This window comes from Mytilus edulis, chromosome 7 (assembly GCF_963676685.1).
Source record: "Mytilus edulis chromosome 7, xbMytEdul2.2, whole genome shotgun sequence".
In the NCBI taxonomy this organism is placed as follows: domain Eukaryota; kingdom Metazoa; phylum Mollusca; class Bivalvia; order Mytilida; family Mytilidae; genus Mytilus; species Mytilus edulis.
In genome coordinates this window covers 84,159,264-84,184,717 of record NC_092350.1, presented here as the reverse complement: position 1 = coordinate 84,184,717, position 25,454 = coordinate 84,159,264, and the positions used below count along the sequence as shown (strand labels likewise).

Below are 25,454 nucleotides of genomic sequence, written 5' to 3'. Positions count from 1 at the left end.
ATCCGAATTAACAGATCACCCCTAGAAGGAGTTATTGTCATTACGTAGGGTTTCTCAACTTTTTATTATGTCTTTTTACAGACTGTCTATTTAAATCAAAACTGCCTGTTAGACTACATCTTATAGGAGTAATTGCCCTTAAATGGCTAATGATAACAGTCTGTTGTTTTTATTTGTTTGCCTATTTAGTTAAAAACTATAAAAGAAAAATGGAAACATAAAAGCCGACATGATCAGCCAGAGAAGATTTACAAATAAAGCAATCGTTTCATTATCATGAGATACTTTTAAAACTCTTTTAATTTTTAATTTGTTTCAATTTAACTTTACAGATATTGCCTTCTGGCCAAAGAAAGGTCTTATAAGAAATACTTTTGAAAGGATGTCAGCGAGTGGTATAATACAAAGAAAAGATCTTTATCTTATTTGGGAACAAAAGCACTTCAATAAAATATCACCCTACAAAGAGTTCATATTTGATATGCTTATCCACCTTGATATTCTATCAGAGCAGCGTAGATATGATGTAACTACGGGAAGTCGGTTACCAGTGGAAAACTTCTTTGTTCCCTGTATGCTTACTCAAAGAAATGACACAAGATTCATGACCCATGAATGCACACCAGAGAAAGCCATCAGTCTAGCTTTTGTTTTCAAAGGGACAATTATACCACCAGCCTTACCAAATCGTCTCATTAGTGCATGTCTCAGTATGTGGACCGTGAAGACATATGAAGAAAAACAACTCCTGTTTTCAGGATTCATTGGTTTATCATTCGATAAAGCACATGATATTGTAGTGTGTGTTGAAGGTAACAAGATATTGCTCTACATAGTCCATGAAACCTCCAATGGACTGATAGTACCAGATATTGCCACTGGTATTAAGGAATGTCTGTTTACAACATTGGAGAGAATCTCAGAATTCTATAAATCCACAGTCCATGTCTCCTCTAGCAGCCAAAAACTACCCTTTCACATTGAATATGCATGCTCCATGTTAGAATGCCATACAACTGAAGAGGCAGCATTGACAACTGATGAATGGATCTGTGATAAACATAAGATTGTACATACTAAAGAGAAGTGGAATATTTGGAATCAAGATCAGGTAAATATAGATCTGTGATAGACATCATATTGTACATACTAAAGATAGGTGGAATATTTGGAATCAAGTTCATGTAAATTTAGATCTGTGATTAACATAAGATTGTACATACTAAAGACAAGTTGAATATTTTGAATCAAGATCAGGTAAATATATATCTGTGATAGACATAAGATTGTACATACTAAAGATAGGTGGAATATTTGGAATCAAGATCAGGTGTATATAGATATGTGATAGACATTAGACTGTACATACTGAAGACAAGTGGAATATTTGGAATCAAGATCAGGTATATATTGATCTGTGATAAACATTATATTGTATATACTAGACACATGTTGAATATTTGGAATCAAGATCAGGTAAATATAGATCTGTGATAAACTTAAGATTGTACATACTAAAGACAAGTGGAATATTTGGTATCAAGATCAGGTAAATATAGATCTGTGAAAAACATAAGATTATACATACTAAAGAAAAGTGGAATATTTGGTATCAAGATCATGTAAATATAGATCTGGGATAACCATCAGATTGTACATACTAAAGACAAGTGGAATATTTGGAATCAAGATCAGGTAAATATAGATCTGTGATGTAAATATAGATCTGGGATAACCATCAGATTGTACATTCTAAAGACAAGTGGAATATTTGGAATCAAGATCAGGTTGATTATAACTCTTAAGTTGATATCATATAATCAAATCTTGAATCAACTCATACAGTCCTGACTTGCGGTTTGCTTATGCAATCTCCAAAATTACAAAACAACATGTTGAATAAAATAAAAGAAAGGATAACATTACAAACTCACAATATAAGTTCCTGTGTAACAAATCTCTCACAAGATCAATGTCTGTGTCACTAACATCTCGCAAGATCAATTCCCGTGAAACTGATCTCACAAGAAAATTTGCGTGTTTCATCTCTGGGACTGAAAAAATTGTGAGCATTACAAGTTAAATGGTTAAAGAAGTCTTTTCACGGTTGCAAAACGAAGCATTTCAATGGGGTTTTTTTTACATTAGGGTCCATCATTGCAAGCTATAGGCCTGTTGTTTTCATTTTGAAACATAATGGGTTTTTTCATAAAATAAAATGCGGAAGGTTAAATGTCATTGATACAGTTACTCAAAAACTAACCAAATGGTATCGAGAAGCCACCATATAAACTTCAACAAAAGACAAGTGTCATGTACAAAAATGATGTAATAGGAATAATTCTGTGTATGAATTAAACACAGGGCATCAAAATTGGTCACGACATGCAAGACTTAGATGCACAAGCCGTATTTCGTAGAATATTTAATAACAAAATTGAGATATTTGTGTTACTCATCAAAGGTGCCCATACTATATATCTTACATGCCATTCTTACATGCCATTCTTACATGCCATTCTTATATGCCATTGTTTGGCACATACATAATGGGTAACCCTCACATTATAAACAATTGAACTAATCAACGTTTATTATCACCCTGATACAAATTTTAAAATAGTTTCATACAATCATGTAAATTAAAATTAACAGGCAATGCTAACAATATTAGTTTAACCATCGCTTAACTATGAATAACTTTGGTCTAAACCTCAGACTGATGTATCCATAGTTTTTTTTTGTAAATACTAATTTTTGTATCCACCAATATTTGTTTTGTTTTTTTTTCAGGGAAAAGAAGAATGTGAAATAAACTGTCAAGGTTAATAGTGCATAATAATTACTTACTGATGAATAAAATATTGCTAATAGTTTTTTATACGACCGCAAAAATTGAAAAAATTTTGGTCGTATATTGGTATCACGTTGGCGCCGTCGTCTGCGTGGTCGTCGTCGTAGTCTAAAGACTTTTGGTTTTCGCACTATAAATTTAGTTTAGGTGAATAGAAATCTATTAAATTTAAACACAAGGTTTATGACCACAAAAGGAAGGTTGGGTTTGATTGTGGAAGTTTTGGTCCCAACAGTTTAGGAATTAGGGACCAAAAAGGGCCCAAATAAGCATCTTCTTGGTTTTCGCACTATAACTTTAAACGGATATTAGCTACGATTTTCATTAAAATTACTTTTTTAATCTATATGCCAGATTTTGTACAAAAAGTTTAATAAATATGATTAAAACAACTACTGGTTACTTTCCATTTATCATTTAGAAGCTTTTTAACGTTTAACACCTAAATTTATTTCTTGTCTATAGATAATAATTCGATGTTAAGCCCAACCCTTATTCATATGACCTATGTTGATCTGAACTCTTCAGTTCCCAATGCGCAATCGCACATTGTGCCTCAAATGTCAAAGGGAAATTTGTCGAAAAGGGGAATGTTATCGCGTAAATGGTACGTGAATTTACAGTTTCTGCGAGAAAAGAAACAAAAAAGAGGTGCAGACAAATTATTGTAAATGAAAAATAAAAAACGGTGATGAGATCAGTAATTAAAATCACTCAAAACACCTGCGACGCAGGCTAAGTCAAACAGAAGTAGCCGACGGTTTTTGTAACTTGTTTACATTACTTAAAAATTCCAGATCATGTGAAAATAAATCGCAACGTGTTCATTATTGTCAAAAATATGTTAATAAATTTAAAGGCAGGAATCTCCCACCTTAGAAGAAATTAGAAATCAACTTCCTACAATTTAGTATTATTCTTCACGTGTATCCTTCACGGAGGCCCCTATTCAACACACAAACACATGTATACGTTATCGGCATGGTTTGGTCATACAAATGTAATAACAAGTGTATAATATCGCCATTGTTGGAGAATTTTGGGTTGGAATAATACGCCGGTTTTTGTTATATTTTTTATTTACATAATTTGATAAATGGCGTCAAATATGTACGTTTAATATAAAGTAATTATCAAATACGTAAGAAAACAAAAAGCACGTGTTCATATTTATTTATATCTTGGTTAGCTCACTCGCTGTGTCGGCAAAGTTCGGGAAGTAAACCCGATGCATAATTAATGAGATGAATAGGCACGCAACACGATATGAATTATCAATTATTAACACTTCTGTAGTTTATGAAAACATTCTAGCGATCTTATTGCTTATTTTTAGTACATATCTTTGATTTTTGCAGCTTGAAAACTTGTTCATAATTTTCTCAAAATCGTAGCTACTATCCCTTTAAGTAAATAGAAATCTATGAAATTTTGACACAAGGTTTATGACCACAAAAGGAAGGTTGGGATTGATTTTGGTAGTTTTGGTTCCATTTGTTTAGGAAATAGGGGCCAAAAAGGGGCCCAAATAAGCATTATTCATGGTTTTCGCACAATAACTTTAGTATAAGTAAATAGAAATCTATGAAATTAAAACACAAGGTTTATGACTATGAAAGGAAGGTTGGGATTGATTTTGGGAGTTTGGGTCCCAACCGTTTAGGAATAAGGGGCCCAAAGGGTCCAAAATTAAACTTTGTTTGAATTTTCATTGATATGCTGAATCTAAAAATGTACTTAGATTTTTTATTATGGGTCCAGTTTTCAAGTTGGTCCAAATCAGGATCCGAAATTATCATATTTAGTATTGTGCAATAGCAACAAATTCTCAATTGCACAGTATTCAGCAATAGCAAGAAATCTTCAATTGCACAGTATTGTGCAATAGCAAGAAATTTTCAATTGCACAGTATTGCACAATAGCAAGAAATCTTCAATCGCACAGTATTGTGCAATAGCAAGTATTTTCAATTGCACAGTATTGCTCAAAAGCAAGAAATATCTAATTGCTCAATATTGCACAATAGCAAGAAATTTTCAATTGGAGTTATCTTTCTTTGTCCAGAATAGTAGTTGAATCAACTTAAATCATTGTTTTATACAATATACAATGTATATTCACCTTTACTATCGATTGATCAATTAAAACAATCTTTACCATTCAGTGATAAAAAGCACTTTTTTTTACATTTTGATATTTTATGATGTATTTAAATGAGAAGTTATTGTTGCAAACTCCATTAGAAATTTGAATTGAGATCAGTTTTGGAATAAGGGAAAGGGGGATGTGAAAAAAAAATTTGGCGGGGTTCAATTTTTCTCATTTCAGATTTCATAAATAAAAAGAAATTTCTTCAAACATTTTTTGAGAGGATAAATATTCAACAGCATAGTGAATTGCTCAAAGGCAAAAAACAAATATTAAGTTTATTAGACCACATTCATTCTGTGTCAAAAACCTATGCTTTGTCAACTATTTAATCACAATCCAAATTTAGAGCTGAATCCAGCTTGAATGTTACATTCATTGTTGTGTCCATACTTGCACCAACCGTTCAGGGTTTAACCTATGTGGTCGTATAAAGCTGCGCCCTGTGGAGCATCTGGTATATTTTATGATGTATTTAAATGAGTAGTTATTGTTGAAAACTCAATTAGAAATTTGAATTGAGATCATTTTTGGAATAAGGGAAAGGGGGAGGTGAAAACAAATTGGTGGGGTTCAATTTTTCTTATTTCAGATTTTAGAAATGAAAAAGAAAATTTCTTAAAAATATCAAAGGATTGATATTCAACAGCATAGTGAATTGCTCAAAAGCATTAGACCACATTTATTCTGTGTCAGAAACCTATGATGTGTCAACTATTTAATCACAATCCAAATTCAGAGCTGTATCCAGTTTGAATGTTGTGTCAATACTAGCCCAAACCGTTCAGGGTTCGACCTCTGTGGTTGTATAAAGATGCGCCCTGCGGAGCATCTGGTTATATGTCTGTTTACAGAACGTATTATGGTATACTGTTGTCCGTCTGTTTGTGCGTTGTGAACATGATGGACAGTAACTCAAAAACACTTTAGGAATTTCAAAAGCTCAAAAACATCAAACGAATAGATAACAATTTCAAGTTCCTGACTTGGTACAGGCATTTTATTATGAACAAAATGATGGATTAAACCTGGATATAGGACCTCAAAAATGAAAAAATTTTGGTCGAATATTGGTATCACGTAGGCGTCGTCGTCGTCGTCGTTTGAAGACATTTGGTTTTCGCACTATAACTTTAGATTAAGTAAATATAAATCTATGAAATTTAACACAAGGTTTATGACCATAAAAGGAAGGTTGGAATTGATTTTAGATGTTTTGGTCCCAACAGTTTAGGAATAAGAGGCCCAAAGGGTCCAAAATTAAACTTTGTTTGATTTCATCAAAAATTGAATAATTGGGGTTCTTTGATATGCCGAATCTAACTGTGTATGTAGATTCTTAGTTTTTGGTCCCGTTTTCAAACTGGTCTACATTAAGGTCCAAAGGGTCCAAAATTAAACTAAGTTTGATTTTAACAAAAATTGAATTCTTGGGGTTCTTTGATATGCTGAATCTAAACATGTACTTAGATTTTTTTATTATGGGCCCAGTTTTTAAGTTGGTCCAAATCGTGGTCCAAAATTAATTTTGTTTGATTTCAACAAAAATTGAATCCTTGGGGTTCTTTGATATGGTGAATCTACATGTACTAAGATTTTTTATTTTGGACCCAGTTTTAAAGTTGGTCCAAATTGTGGTCCAAAATTAATATTTGTTTGAAATCAACAAAAAATAGATCATATTATAAATGATATTGTTAGGGTTATTGTTAACTGTATTTGCAATATCTAGCAATTTATTCAAATTTAGGTTTACAAGAAGATGCCTTGAATCAAATTCCAAGTGATATTGAACTTCAACGATTTTCATCACGATGTGACGAAACCACAATACGAGAGTTGGCTATACATCTTGGTATGACTTTGCACGAATGGGAAAAACTTAGATCTGATTATGAATTTGTCGACATTGTAAAGTATAGAGTACTGGTCACCTGGAGAGAAAAGTATTCAGGAAGATTTAGTAGCATAGCAAAAGCTTTACAAGATATGGATTTGACTACCCACACACTGTGTCAGGTAAACTATTCCAATAAACTGCACTTATCAAATTATGTAATGTCAAATAATACTATTCGCATTACAAAACTATGTCAATTCTATTGATAATTATTGCTATAAGGAATAGATTTTTGTCTGATGTTTTCCTTTGTTTTTATACAATACGTCAACACTTTCTGGATTTTTGTATATGGGTTGGTCATTGTTGGTTACATGTATTAAATGTCTTGTATAAGATATTATTTGCAAAACAAATTTGTCAGAACAAGTTTCCCAATTGAGGTTTGTGCCCAACTATTTTTTTATCAATTAGTGAGTAATCAATGACAAAAGTATATAACTTTACCTTAAATATTTTATATGACCTTGACGTGTCCTTAATTTAAAAAAAAAAAATTGTAATAAAATTGTCACTGTTAATTTAGCATTACTTCTTTTAGAATGCACACCAACATGAACTTAACATTTCAAATAATGAACACAAAGAACTAAAAGATATATTTATTTTGATTAAAACAATTTAAATATTTGACTTTTCTCTGTAGTGTTATTATATTTGCCAAATCAGAATGAGTATTCTTCCGACAAATTCGAAAGGGACTTTAGATTTGCATTTTGTCTGTCCATCCTGCAGTCAGGCAAATTAGTTTTCCACACCTTTTATTCATTCTGAAAGATATTGATTGGACATGTTTGATATTTGGTATATAGTTTTATCATGACCAGTTACGTATCAAGTTTAAACATGTTAAATGTTGTTGCAGTCCGATGATTTGTTTTGCAGAGTTATGGTCCTTAAGGGTTTTCGCTTCTCATGTTTTGGAATTTTTGTCATATTTTTGAAATCCTCTGGTTTTATCAATTGGAATGCCTTAAAAAAATGCCCATAGACCCCATTTTTCTTTTTATAAATCTTTTACATGTATAAGGATACGCCATCTGTAAAAGTTTTATAAAATTTTAATTATTTTTAATTTTTTTTTGAGAACTTAAACTTGTCAATGATAAAGCTATGAAAAGTCAAGAGAGAACAATTTCCCGCCAGAATTTCAATAGTACTAATTATTATCTGATTGGGGACTATGTATTTTCATGCAGTACCCTTATAATGTTGGTTTTTTTTATAATCATCCTGTAGGTAGATGTGTTTATTAACCAGTAGGCGACTATGTATTGGCATGCAGTAATCTCAGAATGCTTGTTTTTATAATCATCCTGCCTGTAGATATGTTTGTTAACCAGTAGGCGACTATGTATTGGCATGCAGTGATCTCAGATTGCTTGTTTTTTTAATCGTCCTGCCTGTAGATATGTTTGTTTACCAGTAGGCGACTATGTATTGGCATGCAGTAATCTCAGATTGCTTGTTTTTGTAATCGTCCTGCCTGTAGATATGTTTGTTAAACAGTAGGCGACTATGTATTGGCATGCAGTAATCTCAGATTGCTTGTTTTTGTAATCGTCCTGCCTGTAGATATGTTTGTTTACCAGTAGGCGACTATGTATTGGCATGCAGTAATCTCAGATTGCTTGTTTTTGTAATCATCCTGTCTGTAGATATGTTTGTTAACCAGTAGGCGACTATGTATTGGCATGCAGTGATCTCAGATTGCTTGTTTTTGTAATCATCCTGTCTGTAGATATGTTTGTTAAACAGTAGGCAACTATGTATTGTGTGCAGTAATCTCAGCATGCTTGTTTTTGTCATTCTCATGTCTGTAGATATGTTTGTTGCCATGCAATACAAATTATTTAACAGGTAAAGGAATATGTATTGCCATGTTGTACTAAATATTAACCAGTAAGGGACTATGTTTTCTCATGCAGTACTAATTATAAAACAGTAGAGGACAATGTATTGCCAAGTCGATCTTAATATAAACCAGTAAGGGACTATGATTTATCATGTAGTACTAATTATCAAACAGTAGAGGACTATGTATTGCCATGCAGTATATATTTATTGTGAAGGAAACAAAAGTTGTAAGCTGTATTGCAGTAGCCACATTCAGGTATAAAGTAACAACAACAAAAGAATGATGTTACAATGAAAGTTCCTTACCGACGTCCGCAGGACGTCACGTTAAAGTTCGTGGGTTTCTCAACATTCTCCGGGGCCGCAGAAAGTGGCTCAAATACAGAATAAATTAAATAAATTGTCCTAGAACTGAAAGAAATTTTACAAATAAATGAAATGAAATATTTCTTTTAAAATTAATGTCTCATATAAATTAAAATAATTTAAATTTACTGTCACTTCACTTCAATATAATTGAAAAATGTCACTTTAAACACTTTCTGATTTTCTTGACGGCATCTGTCTTGGCTCTTCTCTGATATCTTTGCGTCAGGGTAATAATTGAATCGGATTCACAAATCTCCAAAGGATATAACTTTACAATTGGTCTGTTAAGTTTAGAGTTAGATGTTCGGACCGTCGCAGATCGCACAAGGTTATCGTTTCCATAGGTAAGTTCTTCAATTACACCGAGTTTCCATGTCGTACGTGGAGAATTATCATCATATATCTGGACTACGTCTCCTAGTTTTACACTTTGATTGTTATTTCCAGACACTCGGTGAAATTCTCGTAAGGAAGTCAAATATTCGTGTTTCCATCTTGCTAAAAATTGTTCAATCAGACGGAATCTCCTTTTCGCTTGATCATTTATAGTTTCATGATTGGTTGTTAAATCGGCACTATAACATTCTGTTTCATCTGTATGTAACGGATACGGGAAAGATTTAATTTGTCTTCCATACAATAGATGCGACGGGGTAAGCGACTCTGGATCGGCAATGTCCGACGATATATAGGTAAGCGGTCTATTGTTAAGGTTAGCTTCAATTTTCACAACTAATGTCTGTAACAGAGGTAAATCTATACATGCGCGTCCAAGAATCTTTTTAGACAGTTTTTAGTTAGTCCAACCAGTCTTTCCCAAAATCCGCCGTACCATGGGTCACGTTTTGGTATGAATTTCCATGTGGTTCCAAATATGCATAATTTGTCATGTAAAGATTTAGAGTCCGTTAACTTACGTATTTCCTCCGCGGCGGCAACAAATGTTGTAGCATTGTCTGATATCATAACTCTGGGTATCGATTTTCTGCTTATGAATCTACGAAAAGCTAGCATGAACTATTTTTCAGTCATATCTTGAACTATTTCAAGATGAATAGCTCGAGTATTATCACATGTAAACAAACATATATACACTTTACGAAGTAGTCCATTGTCTCCTTTGATGTTAAGCGCACCACTGAAATCGACGCCTGATATAGTAAATGGTTCTTCGGATGATAATCTATCTTTTGGTAGAGGTGGAGGATCTGGTGCTTTGTATGGAACTCCTGTTACTTTTCGACAACTTACGCATTTTCAAATTACGCATCCAACTTCTTGCCGTGCTGAAGGTATCCAATATTTCTGCCTCAAATAAGTTACGGTAGCTCCTATGCCGGAATGTAAATTTTCAATGTGAATATCATTTATAAGTAATTTTGTTAGTCTATGCTTTGTTGGTATTAAATAAGGGAATTTTGCATTCTCTGGAAGTGGTGCATTATTAATGCTTCCACCACATCGTATTAATCCTTCTTTGTCCAGATACAAACGTAATTGACGTATCAAACTATGCGTTGACTTTGAACATAAGCTTTCAAAAACATCACTGTATCTTTGGTGTTGCACAGCTTCAATTAACTTCATTGTTGCATTATGTATATCATTTGGTGTTAGATATGTTGTGTCCAGTCTCCTAGTATTAGGAACTGTATTACGACAGATATCTAGAAATTTCTGTACGTAACCTAAGATACGCGCAGTTTTGTTGAATGAATGGTATCTATTAACGTTGATTACGTTCAATATGTTATTTTTCGTCCGTATAGAGTCATCTTGCGTTTCTTGATTTTCATTGTCCCTACTAGTTGTGGTCATCACTTTATTGTCGATTTGAAATTCATTCGGCCATTGTTTCTCGTCTGTTATCCAGTCCGGACCATGCATCCATAGTTTGCTATTTTTCAATTGTTCATACGATAAGCCACGTGATAATAAATCAGCAGGGTTTTGTTCTGTAGGGCAATATTTCCAGCTATGTTCACATGTGAGCTCTTTGATTTCGATAACTCTTTTTGCTATAAAGGTTTTAAGTTGCTTCCTTGAAGATATCCAATGTAAAATAATTTGACTGTTGCTCCATAGTACACACTTTTTAACGTTCCGTAAACTTGACATTATGTGTGACGTTAACCGTCCTCCGACTAATGCTGCCATAAGTTCAAGTTGTGGTATAGTCAACTTTTTCAAAGGTGCCACTCGATTTTTAGCCATGACAAAGTTAGACTCTTCCCCTTTTACTAAGTACGTACAACCGCCATACGCTACTGCGCTTGCATCGGTGAATACATGTAAGGTAGGTTCATCGGTAGTGTCCATATTTTCAAAATAACGTCTCGAAAATTCAATCTCTGTGCATTTTTTCCAGTCTTGATCGATAGAATGCCACTGTGGTCTAATTTCATCAGGTATTTGTTCGTCCCACCCTAGTTTCTGTGTCCATAAATCTTGCAATAGTATCTTGATACGCACTGTAACTGGGCTTAGAATTCCAAGTGGGTCGTAGATTGTTGACGATCTTCTTAGTATTTCTCGTTTCGTGATTTGATTATCTGGTAGCAAAGACAATGGTTTTAATCCAAAACTAACACGATCATCTTTGGTGTTCCATCGTAATCCTAAAAAAACTTTAATACAGTTATCTCCATCGTTAACGTTTTGAGATGTAGCTAAATCGTTAAGTGCTGTACAATTCGATGCCCATGAGCGTAAGTTGAATCCACCTTTGGTCATCAGTGCTCTTGACTCTTCATAAAACTTCAATAGTTCAGTTGTGTTGTCGAAACCTGCAATTATGTTGTCTACGTATAATCCATCTATGAGTGTTTCAGATGTATGACTAGACTGTTCACGTAAATGCTTTAATAAGGTCGCATTCAATATAAAAGGTGAACACGTTGCGCCAAATAAGATAGCTTTAAAGCGGTAAGTAATCAACTCTGATGTAGGGTCTGTTGAGTCCTTTAGCCAGAAAAATCTCGTCATATCTCTGTCCTTCTCGTCTAACGTGATTTGAAGAAATGCCTTCTCTATATCGGTGACAACAGCATATTTATTTTCTCTAAATCGCATCAAAAGTATTGATATGTCATTTAATATCGGGGGTTCTTTGCGCAAACAATCATTCAGACTAGGTGTGTCTTGTGATCGACGACAGCTACAGTCATAAACAATACGGATGGGTGTCGTCGCTGAATCTTTCTTGACTGAATGGTGAGGGATATAATGCGCATGTTCTGTGCTTGTTGTTGGGTTGTCTATGCGTTCAATAAAACCTCTCTTTTCCTGGTCGTTTATAATCTCACCATATTTTCTAAGTAAAAACGAATCGTTGCTGAGTCTTCGTACTACATTTTCTGTTCTTCGTCTAGCTATGTCGATGTTGGACGAAAGTGGTTTATGGTCGTCTTTCCATGGAAGTTTTGCTGTGTATTTACAAGTATTGGCATCGTACAATATATTTGTAGATATGAAGTTTTCCAAATATTCTGCGTTTGATTTCTCCTTATTCTGAGGCGTTATTCCTAATGACTTGATTTTCCAGAAGTTTTCTAAATCATATTCCTCTTCTTTGTGTCCAAAAAAATGTTCATCATTGAAGTAGTTCCTTCTGTTGATTTCTGTGTCGGGCCAGATATTAAATACCCTATTCTTGACTTTACTGCAGTTGGACCGTTGCCTCGTATTATCTTATCTTCAATGAAATCCCAATAATGGTCAGCGCCTATCAATATATTTACGGAGAAAACGTCATGTCCTGAAAGCGGGTGTGCCAATTTTAATCCGCGCAAGTATGGTAAGTTAGTTGTCTCGGTAGTATGTATCCGTATTGGTGAAGCTGTTTCAGGAACAATGAGTATGTTCAGCTGTATGCGGCTTCCGTCTTCCGTGAGTACAAATATGTCAGCGGTTTTCAAATGGCGTACTGATTTGTTACCTCCTCCAAATCCAGAAATGGATAAAGCTTCTGTTGCTTTTGGTTTTAATTCTAGTTGCTCCGATAGACTATCTGTAATAAAGGAGCCCCTTCATCGAACAGTATGTTTGCGTCCATACTGACTTGCGCGTTCGAGTGTACCGTAGCTATCGCGGTCTTGAGAAGTACTTGTGAATATTTAGTACAATGCATTGCTGATGCGGTTTTGGCTATATCTTGCTGATCGGACGAAGCGGGTGTATTATCATTATTGTAATTCGGATTACTGTTGCTAGAAAACGAAGACTGACTCTTATTTAAACAAATACTGGTATGATGTTTTCGTCCTCATTGTTTACAAGTTCCTTTAGACTTACAATCTGTAACTCGGTGGTTGCCAAGACATTAAAACAAGCTTTCTTTTGTTTAAGGATTTCTAGACGGGCTTTTTGGTCAATAATTTTCATACATGTATTAGGGCTATGAGACTCACCGCAATAAATACATGGTTTCCGCGTGTGGACGGCTAACTCACTTCTCTGTGGCTTTCTGTTATTGTTGTATTTTTTGTGTCAGTTTTTGCAAGGTATACTGTGCTATGCACGGCACCATAATATTGTGAAGGAAACAAAAGTTGTAAGCTGTATTGCAGTAGCCACATTCAGGTATAAAGTAACAACAACAAAAGAATGACGTTACAATGAAAGTTCCTTACCGACGTCCGCAGGACGTCACGTTAAAGTTCGTGGGTTTCTCAACATTATTATCATTTCTGTACTTTCTTCTAAACATCCGTCGTTCAGTGCATTATTAGATATGTGTTATAATAGATGGGTTCTGATGACCACTTGTGTTTCCCTTGCATCATTTGAAAGGAAAACAGATTATTAATTTTGTAAATCATAGATTAAGTTTATGATCACTGATATGAAATAGAAGTTTTATGTAAAATTGGTTTCTTAAGTTCTTTTGATTGGTTGAAATAAAAATGTGATACTATAAGACATATAAAAGCACTTTGATCAATAGATTAAGGTCAAGTTACAGTAAATAGGCTACACCGTATTATATTTTAGCGAGAGATATTTATGTATTACTGAACAATTATTACACACCAGGGTTTTCGATATCACAAACTAGTCAAAACATTTACTAAATTTTATCATCGGTACAAGGACATCATTTGTAAATATAACTCAACATGCAGACATCTTAAACGTTAAGGTATTTCACATTTAATCTTTTATGGGAATAATATCTACAAAACACACCAATGTCAGTATTCACCTCAACAGGTAACAAAACCTTTTAACAGACTTATTAAGAAGGGATATAGTTGTCAGGTCATGAAAGATTGCATATTTTGGCTTTAATATTGATTATATCTATAGGGTCATTGGAATCAAACACATTTATTCTTAAACCAGTTGTTTGCATGACACGGGTTAAGACATTGCGATAAGACGTGTCACGGTACTTGTCTATCCCAAATTCATGTATTTGGTTTTGATGTTATATTTTTTATTCTCGTGGGATTTTGTCTGATGCTTGGTCTGTTTCTGTGTGTGTTAGTTACATTGTAGTGTTGTGTCGTTGTTCTCCTCTTATATTTATGGGTTTCCCTCAGTTTTAGTTTGTTACCCCGATTTTGTTTTTTGTCCATGGATTTATGAGTTTGAACAGCGGTATACTACTGTTGCCTTTATTTATGTTCTTGTCATATATTTTATGATTGTATAATACTAAACCCCTAACGGGAGGGATTGTGCTTGATATTCATATGATGAAGAAATAATCATTCAATCACTTTAATTGAGGTCTGGAGCTGTCATGTCAGTAACTGCTAGTAGTCCTTTGATAATTTATGTATAATTGTTGTTTTGTTTAGTTTCTTTTGTTACCTTTTCTGACATCGGACTCAGACTTCTCTTAAAGTTTTACTATGTGTGTTGTGTGTTTGTTTTTTCTACATTGGCTAGAGGTATAGAGGGAGGGTTGAGAGCTCTGGCCTTTGTTAGTCTTGTATGATTTTTAATTATTTTAGTTTTTTCAAAATAGATAGATATTTGTTCCGAAGAACATGCAATCTCTTAAAAAACTATGTGACTTGTTGGTACATGACTTTCTGTTTAAATGATATAAAATAATCATGGGGTCACCGAATTATAAAGGAATATTATATGTAGAAAATACAACAAAACGTCAAAATAAGCATAACGTTATCGCGTTATAGGCCTTTAAAAACGTTGATTTTTGACGTTTATCACGACTAACTGAATAACGGATTGGTAAATAAAGGCAACAGTAGTATACCGCTGTTCGTGATACAAACTTAAATTAAGGGAAATGCATCAAATATAGGAATCGTAATGTAAATGTAACACACACAGAAACTAACTATAATATAACAATGGCTATTTTCCTTACTTGGCACAGAACATTTTAAGAAATAAAAAGGTGGGTGGAACCTGGTTTGGTGGCATGCCAAACCTCCTGCTTGTATGGCAATGTTAAATATAACATTAAAATGACAACATTACATGACAGGACTACAATACAAATAACTGGGATGAATGCATTATTTTTCGATTTTTAGTTATTAAAGTTCAGCGAGCCAAGGATGTATTCAAAAGTTAAAAAAATTCTGTGACATAGCCCATTTACTGTTCCTTGATCTTAAAATTAAAGACAACTGACTAATAATAGAATATATTTGTTTTGAGAATTGTTTCTGTTGTGGTTCCTTGCTAAAGTTAATGAAACTTGCGCAGAGACAACATATGAATCAGTAAGTCGGCTAAAGTCCAAAGTTCAAGATCATTGTTACAAAAATGAATATTTGGAGTAATGAATGTGAATGTCAATTTAGTATCTTCTGCGTCTCTTTTCTTTCTGGAAAATTATTAATGAAATATAAGATATGACATATATGTGCGGCTTTTATTTTTATACTATCTTAGTAAACTAGTAACGGTCTTGATCATTATATATCATTAACAAGTAAGTTGGGGTAAAAGTCTACAACGTTAAGACCCAAAAAACCATACTATACCAAACCTGTTGTTCATTTCTGTATTAAATACAATATATTTTGTAGGTAAAAAGAATCAGAAAAGGTCATTGTGGTATGTATTTATAAAATATCTGGTTATGATTATCATTGAAGCCTAGATATGATTTAATCTTGATACTGTGATGACAACTATTTATACATACATGTATACTTTGATAAATATGTGGACCGTCTTGTGTTTTATAAATAAAGTGTTCCCTGAAATGTAACAAATAACATGCATTATATATGATATGCAACAAGTACATTGCATTCATTGATCTGTTACCAGTACCTTGTATTCGTTGATTTGTAACAAGTACCTGGCATTAGTTGAGTTGTAACCATAACATTGCATTCGTTGATTTGTAACCAATACCTTGTATTCGTTGATATGTAACCAATACCTTGTATTCGTTGATATGTAACCAATACCTTGTATTAGTTAACCTGTAACACGTAGGATGTAATGTTTGATTATGAACTGTTTGCATGCATTCTATGGTCTGTAACCAGTAACATGAATTCTCAGATCTTAGATAAGTCGGAAATAAACTGACAAAACTGAGGCTGAAAGGTAGACAGACAAACAGACACACATGAACATAGAAAACTAATTGATGACCTTCACAAACCGTACTGAAAACGGGGGTGATATCGGATTCTCCGAAAGGGAAAGCACATATGGCATTATTTGTGTTGATCATATTAATAAACACTCGTTTATAAGTCTAATTCGGTATGTCACATTCTGTAAAAGTGGATTGCTGTCATGACATTATGAACATATCTGTTATCATTTGTGAAACGGATATTCCATGACGGACAAGCAACTAGTGATGCAGTCCGTAAAACTTGCAAAGAAATGACTTTAACTTTCCCACATTGACCTTTTGGTTTAATAGCGCTTCCTTATGAGCAGTAACCCTTTATAAAAGAAATCATGATGAGACTTACAAAGTAAAGTAACAACAATACCGAACTCTACGAAAATATCCTGGAATATCGCATGTTTTCAGTATTGACAGTAACATGCATTATTCAACCCGTAACCAGTACAATGCAAACTATGATCTATAACCTGTTATATGCATTCCTTGGCTTTACCTATAACCTGTATTCTTTGATCTTTATCCAGAAACAGGCATTCTTTAATTTGTAACATTAAATGCATCCTTTAAAAGAACTTCAGCACACAGATATTACTTGATCGACTCTTACGGATATTGTTTTAACCTTGCAATGCTCACCGTTGTGCAAGCAGTGATAATAAGATAGATACAATTCATATCTTGTAACATCAAATTGAAACTTAGTACACATGCTCATTATGATCTAAACCTAAAAACTATAATTAAAACAAAACAGAGATTCTAATTTTATAGTACACTGCACATTTAAATGTAATGATAATAAATACAGTTTGGCATAAAGTGGTTGGCATGTCAACTTAAGACTACTAGTAATTATGCATATTCATTGTGAAGTGAACTTAAAATTATATGCGGAATTACAATTTTAACCCTGATTTCAAGGTTCAATGAGTTCGGAATATGATAGTGCCAGATGGCAGTGGGTCTTAATAATCAATACCATTGTAATTGTTTTTGCAGTTATCAATGAAGAATACATGGATTTGATACCAACAGATGAAATACTAGATAGACTGGCACATGTAATAGGTGTTGTATCCTTCCAACTGGGTATAGAATTAGGATTACCAATAACATCAATAGATATTATACAGTACAACAATGGACGGGATTTAGTAGCACAATGTAAAGATATATTATTTCAATGGAGAGAAGACCAGAGAGTCCGGCCAAATATACGTGTTCTGGTCCAAGCTCTGGTAAATGTTGATAAAGGTGCTAAATGTTTGGAGGAAATCATTAAAACAGTTGGAGTGAAGAAACACATCCAACATGACGAAGTTGCAGAGGAAAAGGAAAAGGAAGGAAAAGTTAAAACTCTAATGAAAAAACTGAATCCTTTTCAGAAGAAGAAATAAGAAAGATGTTTCAGTTCGTATTTGTTTTTATTAATATTGTAACCATGTTTTTACGCCATATATATATAGGCTGTGTGTTAATCTTGGGGAACCGTGTTTATAGTGCCTAGTGTGGTTTGCATGTTATAAATAGCAAATTATATACAAACAAGAACAAAATCAAAACTTTAAACAAATACAACTTGGAAACATCTAAAGAAAATGTTGTTATCTCTACTAGTATCACATTGTAACAAGGGTTTCAAAGAGTTGATCCATGTAATCTTAATAAACGATACATTTAATATACCTGACGTATCTTTGCAAATTCTATGTATAGGTCAATGCTAATTTTCCTCTTAACAGAAGATTTTATATTGAATAATTAACATAGTAGTCAAGGTGGCTTTATATTTTACAAAGAGGACTTATTAAGTAGTAACAAATACTATGAAAAACTTGTCAAAGATATCAGGCTAATAATTAGTTTGCTAGACACGCAGATCGTCTACATCAGTATCATCCATGAGCCATGAATCTACAGGGAACCAAATCTACAATTAGCAAAGTACGAAGTTGAAGAGTTACCCATGTTATTAAATGTACCACTAATGTACCACTTATATTATAATCGCTCATGATACACCATTGTTATTGTTTTATAATTCCTATCAACCTCATTTGATCCTGTTGTTTGTATCGTCACCCGTTTACTTTGTATTTAACATATTGAGCTAGTTGACCTACGTTTTATAGCAAATGTTTGTTATGGGACATTTCATTTCAATAATACTAGTTATTTTTCTCTGTACAAATAACTTTTGCTTGTTCTGTTTTTACTTAAATTTTACATAACTATAGTCATAATTGATTTTGATTTGCTTCAAATATATGTTAGGCCACACCAATTTAATTTCTTGTTCTACGGATTGTTCGACTTCAAAATTTGGGGCGCGCGAGCGATTTGAAAATTTTAATAAAAATATCTAATTTGCAAATTTTTGAGGCGAAGCTTGAAAAGTTAAGGCGATCGCAATTAATTTTTTTTTGTAAACATAAAATAGTAGGTTTTGACATTTATTAAAACTTGATTTATCACTTGTACTTTGACATTTCTTTAATTTATGAAGTAATTTTTCCCTGTTCACCAAAAAATAACTGAATAATTAAATGTGTGACTGACAATGAGACAATTCTCCATCCAAGTCATAATCAGTTTGGGAACAACCCTTTAATTTTATAAATATCCCTTTTATGAGGGGTCAATATAAGCAGGGACTTTCTATACTAAGTGCAATGTAAGTAAGTATAGAAAGTCCCTGATATAAGTTAGGATATATTTTTTTGTAAAAAAACCACTTTTTAGTACAAAAGGGCTCATATTTTCCAAAAGAACTATATATCTATCTGGTATCAAATGGTCAAAACATGTCCAAGAATTTTGTAATATTCCAAGACTTTTGCCATGTTAACATATTTACTTTAACAGTTCAATATTATTCAGAATAAGTGGAACCCTTTTTTATAAAAGTGGTTTAAAATGTGATGTATTTCTCCTCTTTTTGAGTAAAAAATTCTAAGTTTTCAAAGGTTTTTTCAGTAGCACTATACAAATTCTTGGTATTTCTATGTTCATTTCTACATCAGTAAAATGACCCCTTGTCTGAGGGAGGGTTGCTCCCAACCTGATAATAACAAACACAGGTCAAAGTACGGTCTTTTACACAGGAAAACCAACGATCTAATTTATTTATCCAAACCAGCAAACGGGAAAATACCAATGAACCGCATCAACAAACGACAACTGCTGAACGACAGGCCCCTTAATCAATCAGGACAGGTGCATAAACATGCAGCGGCTATGGATAGTTTTGTTTGATACAATATAATTGCAGTTGAAGGCAAATCCTTCAGAAATTATTTGTACTTTATTCTAACAACGAACAGTTTTTGATAGGGAATATGAGTAAGGGGGAAAGAAACCAACGTTTTGTTCTTTACAGGTATTTCCGCTGTTATATATTTATTTCGGAGCACTCCCACTTTGGATAAATAGGTTTCATGCTGAAACAAATATTCTCACAGATATTTACACAGTGTGGTGGAGTGCTTATAGGTTTAAAATCGTTATATACAGGTTTACAAATGTTGATATCTTATATCATTTACCAAAAACACGGTAAGGGGGGATGGACATGATTACATTTCTGAATGCGGGAAGCGGGAATATAAAAAAAAAAAATTCTGTTTTGAAAAAAATGTGTGCGGGTCCGTCGAACAAGGAATTAAATTGGTGTGGCCTTAGTTTATAATTATTAGATTTTTTAGCTCACATGGCCCGAAAGGCCAAGTGAGCTTATGCCATCACTTGGCGTCCGTCGTCGTCTGTCGTCGTAAACTATTTCAAGAATCTTCTCCTCTGAAACTGCTTGGCCAAATACTTCCAAACTTTAACTGGATGTTCCTTAGGGTATCTTGTTTATAAATTGTATCCGAAGTTTTGATCTATCAACAAACATGGTCGCCATTGCTAAAAATAGAACATAGGGGTCAAATGCAGTTTTTGGCTTATAACTCAAAAAACCGAAGCATTAAAAGCAAATCTGACATGGGGGTTACATTGTTTATCAGGTCAAGATCTATCTGCCCTGAAATTTTCAGATGAATTGGACAACCCATTGTTGGGTTGCTGCCCCTGAATTGGAAATTTTAAGGAAATTTTGCTGTTTTTGGTTATTATCATGAATATTATTATAGGTAGAGATAAACTGTAACAGCAAAAATGTTCAGCAAAGTAAGACCTAAAAATAAGTCAACATGACTGAAATGGTCAGTTGACCCCTTTAGGAGTTATTGCCCTGTATAGTCAAATTTTTAACCATTTTTCGTAAATCTTAATAATCTTTTACAAAAAACTTCTCCTCTGAAACTACTGGGCCAAATTAATCCAAACATGGCCACAATCATCTTTTGGGTATCTAGTTTAAAAAATGTGTCCGGAGACCCGGCCATCCAAACAAGATGGCTGCCACGGCTAAAAGTAGAACATAGGGGTAAAATGTCAAAAACCAAAACATTAAGATCAAATCTGACTGTGGTTGAATTGTTTATCAGGTCAAAATCCATCTGCCCTGAAATTTTCAGATGAATTGGACAACCCATTGTTGGGTTGCTGCCCCTGAATTGGTAATTTTAAGGAAATTTTGCTGTTTTGGTTATTATCTTGAATATTATTATAGATAGAGATAAACTGTAAACAGCAATAATGTTCAGCAAAGTTAGATTTACAAATAAGTCAACATGACTGAAATGGTCAGTTGACCCCTTTAGGAGTTATTGCCCTGTATAGTCAAATTTTTAACCATTTTTCGTAAATTTTAGTAATCTTTTACAAAAAACTTCTCCTCTGAAACTACTGGGCCAAATTAATCCAAACTTGGCCACAATCATCTTTTGGGTATTTAGTTTAAAAAATGTGTCCGGTGACCCGGCCATCCAAACAAGATGGCTGCCACGGCTAAAAGTAGAACATAGGGGTAAAATGTCAAAAACCAAAGCATTAAGATCAAATCTGACTGTGGTTGAATTGTTTATCAGGTCAAAATCTATCTGCCCTGAAATATTCAGATGGATCGGACGACACGTTGCTAGGTTGCTGCCCCTGAATTGGTAATTTTAAGGAAATTTTGCAGTTATTAGCTCACCTTTCCTAAAAGGAAATGTGAGCTTTTCTCATCACTTGGTGTCCGTCGTCGTCGTTAACAAATGTTCAGACATCTTCTCTGAAACTACTGAATGGATTTGGATGAAACTTAGCATGATTGTTCCTTAGATTATTCTGCACAAAGTTTGTGCTTCGATTTTTTATCCGTCAAAACACATGGCCGCCGTTACTTAAAATAGAACATAGGGGTCAAATGCAGTTTTTGGCTTGTATCTCAAAAACTAAAGCAAATCTGATATGGAGAAAAAAAATTTCATTAGGTCAAGATCTATCAGCCCTGAAATTTTCAGATGAATAAAACAACCCATTGTTGGGTTGCTGCCACTTAATTGGTAATTTTAAGGAAATTTTGCAGTTTTTTGGTCATTATCTTGAATATTATTATAGACAAAGATAAACTGTAAACAGCAAAAATGATCAGCAAAGTAAGATCTACAAATAAGTTAATATGACCAAAATTGTCAATTGACCCCTTAAGGGGTTATTGTCCTTTAATGACAATTTTTCACAATTTGTTCATCATATTTGCTAGCTTTAAAAAATCTTCTCCTCTAAAACTACTCAACCAAATTTAACCAAACTTCATTTGAATGATCAGTAGGGTGTATAAAATAAAGTTTGTGTTTTATTTTCTATTTCGTTAAAAAAAACATGGCCGAAGGCATTGTTTACCAGGTGAGCGATTCAGGCTCTTGAGAGCCTCTTGTTATTAATACACATCTTATCTCAATTTGGGAATAAAATTGCATTATCTCTTTTGAATCACGTTTTTATTTAAGAGTTATGTCCACCTTGTTGCCGATGTTCACTCCTTATGAAGTTCACTCTTTATGAATTTTTAAACATTCTTTTATGTTTTGAGAAACTAAACAGAATTATAAATGGTCAGCAATACCAGATGAACAAAGTAGAGATTTTTGCTATGATTTTCACTTGTTGAATATGCTCTTAGATCAAGGTGATTGACAAAGGTTATCTACTTTAACAAAGAAACCTTCATTGTCTGAAAATAACATTCTTCTTCAAGTATCTTACAAAAAATAATTATAGCAAAGGTGTATTTATTGTATTTGTTTTATGCAGTAATGTTGTAGATTGTACCCTTACATCTATCTAACAAATTGTGTCATACAGATGATAACATTGTGTTCCAATGTAGCTGTATGTACGCTTATTTTCCAATAATAATGTAGATCGTGTCATTATAACACACGTTTGACAAATTCTATCATGTAAATAAAAGTATGTTAAATTGTTTATATAAAAAGAAGATGTGGTATGATTGCCAATGAGACAACTATCCACAAGAGACCAAGATGAAGCAGACATTAACAACTATAGGTCACCGTACGGCCTTCGACAATGAGCAAAGCCCATACCGCATAGTCAGCTATAAAAGGCCCCGATATGACAATATAAAACAATTCAAACGAGAAAACTAACGGCCTAATTTGTATAAAAAAAACGAGCGAAAAACAAATATGTAACTAACATAACTTATATCTTGTTTGTATATATATTTTGTTCTATTGATGTAGGGTGTGTCATTGTTTTATGTTTGGCGATTTGTATCTTGTAACTAAAGCATGTTGAATTGTTTATAACTTGTTTGTAAATATATTTTATCTATAGATGTAGAATGCGTCATTGTTAGACGGTTTTTGTCTTGTAAATAAAAGCATTTTGTTCCACATTTTTAAATGATTTGATACATGACTGATGTTTTAGTAATACGTTGTATGCTATTGGTAAATGGCATGGCTCAATAAAATGAGGGCCAAGATGAATAAATTGCAACCAAAGTACATAACTTGAAGAAAAACAGACCATCAAAGTCGAAAAGGAAAAACAAGAGAAAAAAACAAACACAACAGTCTTTACAATACGAAGCAAAATGAGTAAAGAAAAGAGCAACACAATAACACAGAAAAACGGAAATAACCGCAGGCGCATGATCAGGAAAAGTGCAACACATAAATGAAAAACGGGAATGATCGAAGGTGCTCAGGTAAAGAGCAACAAGATAACACTAAAAAACGGGTATGATCGTAGGTGATCAGGAAAAGAGCAACACGATAACACTAAAAACGGGTATGATCGCAGGTGCTCAGGTAAAGAAAAACAAGATAACACTAAAAAACGGGAACGATCATATTTTCTTAGAAAAAGAGCAACAAGAGGGTTACACTAATGACTGGACCGAATGACAGGACCAAATGAAAAAGGCTAATAACTTTTTCATTTTTCAACGGATTGATCTCAAATTTTAAATATAATAAGATTTCATCATTTGATAAATAGATTTAAGAAAAAAAATTAAAAAGTTTTGTAAGAAACTTTAGAAAATGTGACATGACCAACTCTGATAATGACAGGACCAACATCGAGAATGACAGGACCAAATAAAAATGTTAATAACTTTTTTATTTTTCAAAGGAATTATTTCAGATTTGAAATATAGAATGGTATGTCATATTTTGAAACCAAAATGTTATAAAAAATGTAGATTTATATTCAAAAACTTTCGAAAATGTGACATGACCATCGCTGACTGACAGGACCAACCTCGACAATGACCGGACCAGATGAAATTGCTAATTTCTCCTTTATTTCTCAAAATATTTTTCTGAAATTTGAAATATAATAAGATTTCATCATTTGATAAATTGCTTAAAGAAAAAAAATATTTAAAATTGTAAGAAACTTTAGAAAACGTGACATGACTAACTCTGATAATGACATGACCAACATCGACAATGACAGGACCAAATAAAAACGCTAATAACTTTTTTTATTTTTCAAAGGAATATTCTCAGATTTGAAATATAAAATAATATATCATATTTTGAAAAATAAATGTTATAAAAAATATAGAAAGTCTAAACGTGACATGACCATCGCTGACTGACGGGACAGGACCAACCTCGACAATGACAGGACCAGATGAAATTGCTATAATTTCTTTTTATTTCTAAAAAATATTTTTCTGAAATTTGAGATATAATCAAATTTAACCATTTTATACATAAAGATCGGAATAATATAGAAAAAAAATATTAAAAGCTTGCTGTAATGTGACCTGACCAACCCTGACAATGACAGGACAAACCTCGACAAGGACAGGGCCAAATAAAAATGCTATTCACTTTTTAATTTTGAAAAGGAATTATGTCAGATTTAAAATATAATAAGATATCTTTTAATACATCAATTAAAGTCAAAGAAAAAAATCTAGATTTTTTTTTTATTGCGAAAACGTGAAATGACCTTAGTTCCTACTATAGAAATCCTGGTTGAAATTAATAATAATAATTAAAAAACACACATTAAGATTGAATGATTTAAAAGTTTTTAGAAAATAAGGGAAAGAAGCTAACTTGGGGAAAACGTTCGGTCTGCAAACGCCCACCGCGTTATTTGAACTTTTTATTGGTATATTGTATTAAACCGAGTTGTAGAAATATTGCAGTTGAGCCTGAGAAACTTTGTAGATTTATTAAATCTATTTCTGTGAAAGTCTATCCTCCTGGTTAGTACAACTATATGTTTATTTATCTTTTGTGTCAATATTTATCATATTAATAGATTATATTTCACACATGATATATCTTATATATGTTATATATATCATTGTACTATCTTC

General features: G+C 33.1%; 2 protein-coding genes and 1 long non-coding RNA gene across 5 annotated transcripts in view; 2 read left to right on the top strand and 1 right to left on the bottom strand.

Moving 5' to 3' along the window:
• Positions 1-23,502, top strand: part of LOC139482687 (uncharacterized) — an 89,099-nt gene extending 65,597 nt beyond the window's left edge. The window contains exons 10-14 of the mRNA XM_071266754.1: positions 333-1,111; positions 2,794-2,824; positions 6,754-7,022; positions 16,143-16,170; positions 17,711-23,502. Coding sequence (XP_071122855.1) covers positions 333-1,111; positions 2,794-2,824; positions 6,754-7,022; positions 16,143-16,170; positions 17,711-18,108 — 1,505 coding nt within the window. The 3' untranslated portion in view covers positions 18,109-23,502. The remainder of the gene's footprint in view (positions 1-332; positions 1,112-2,793; positions 2,825-6,753; positions 7,023-16,142; positions 16,171-17,710) is intronic.
• LOC139482701 (uncharacterized) overlaps positions 1-25,454 on the bottom strand; it is a 931,021-nt gene that overhangs the window by 50,674 nt on the left and 854,893 nt on the right. The window lies entirely within an intron of this gene.
• Positions 1-25,454, top strand: part of LOC139482692 (RUN domain-containing protein 1-like) — a 726,769-nt gene that overhangs the window by 628,049 nt on the left and 73,266 nt on the right. The window lies entirely within an intron of this gene.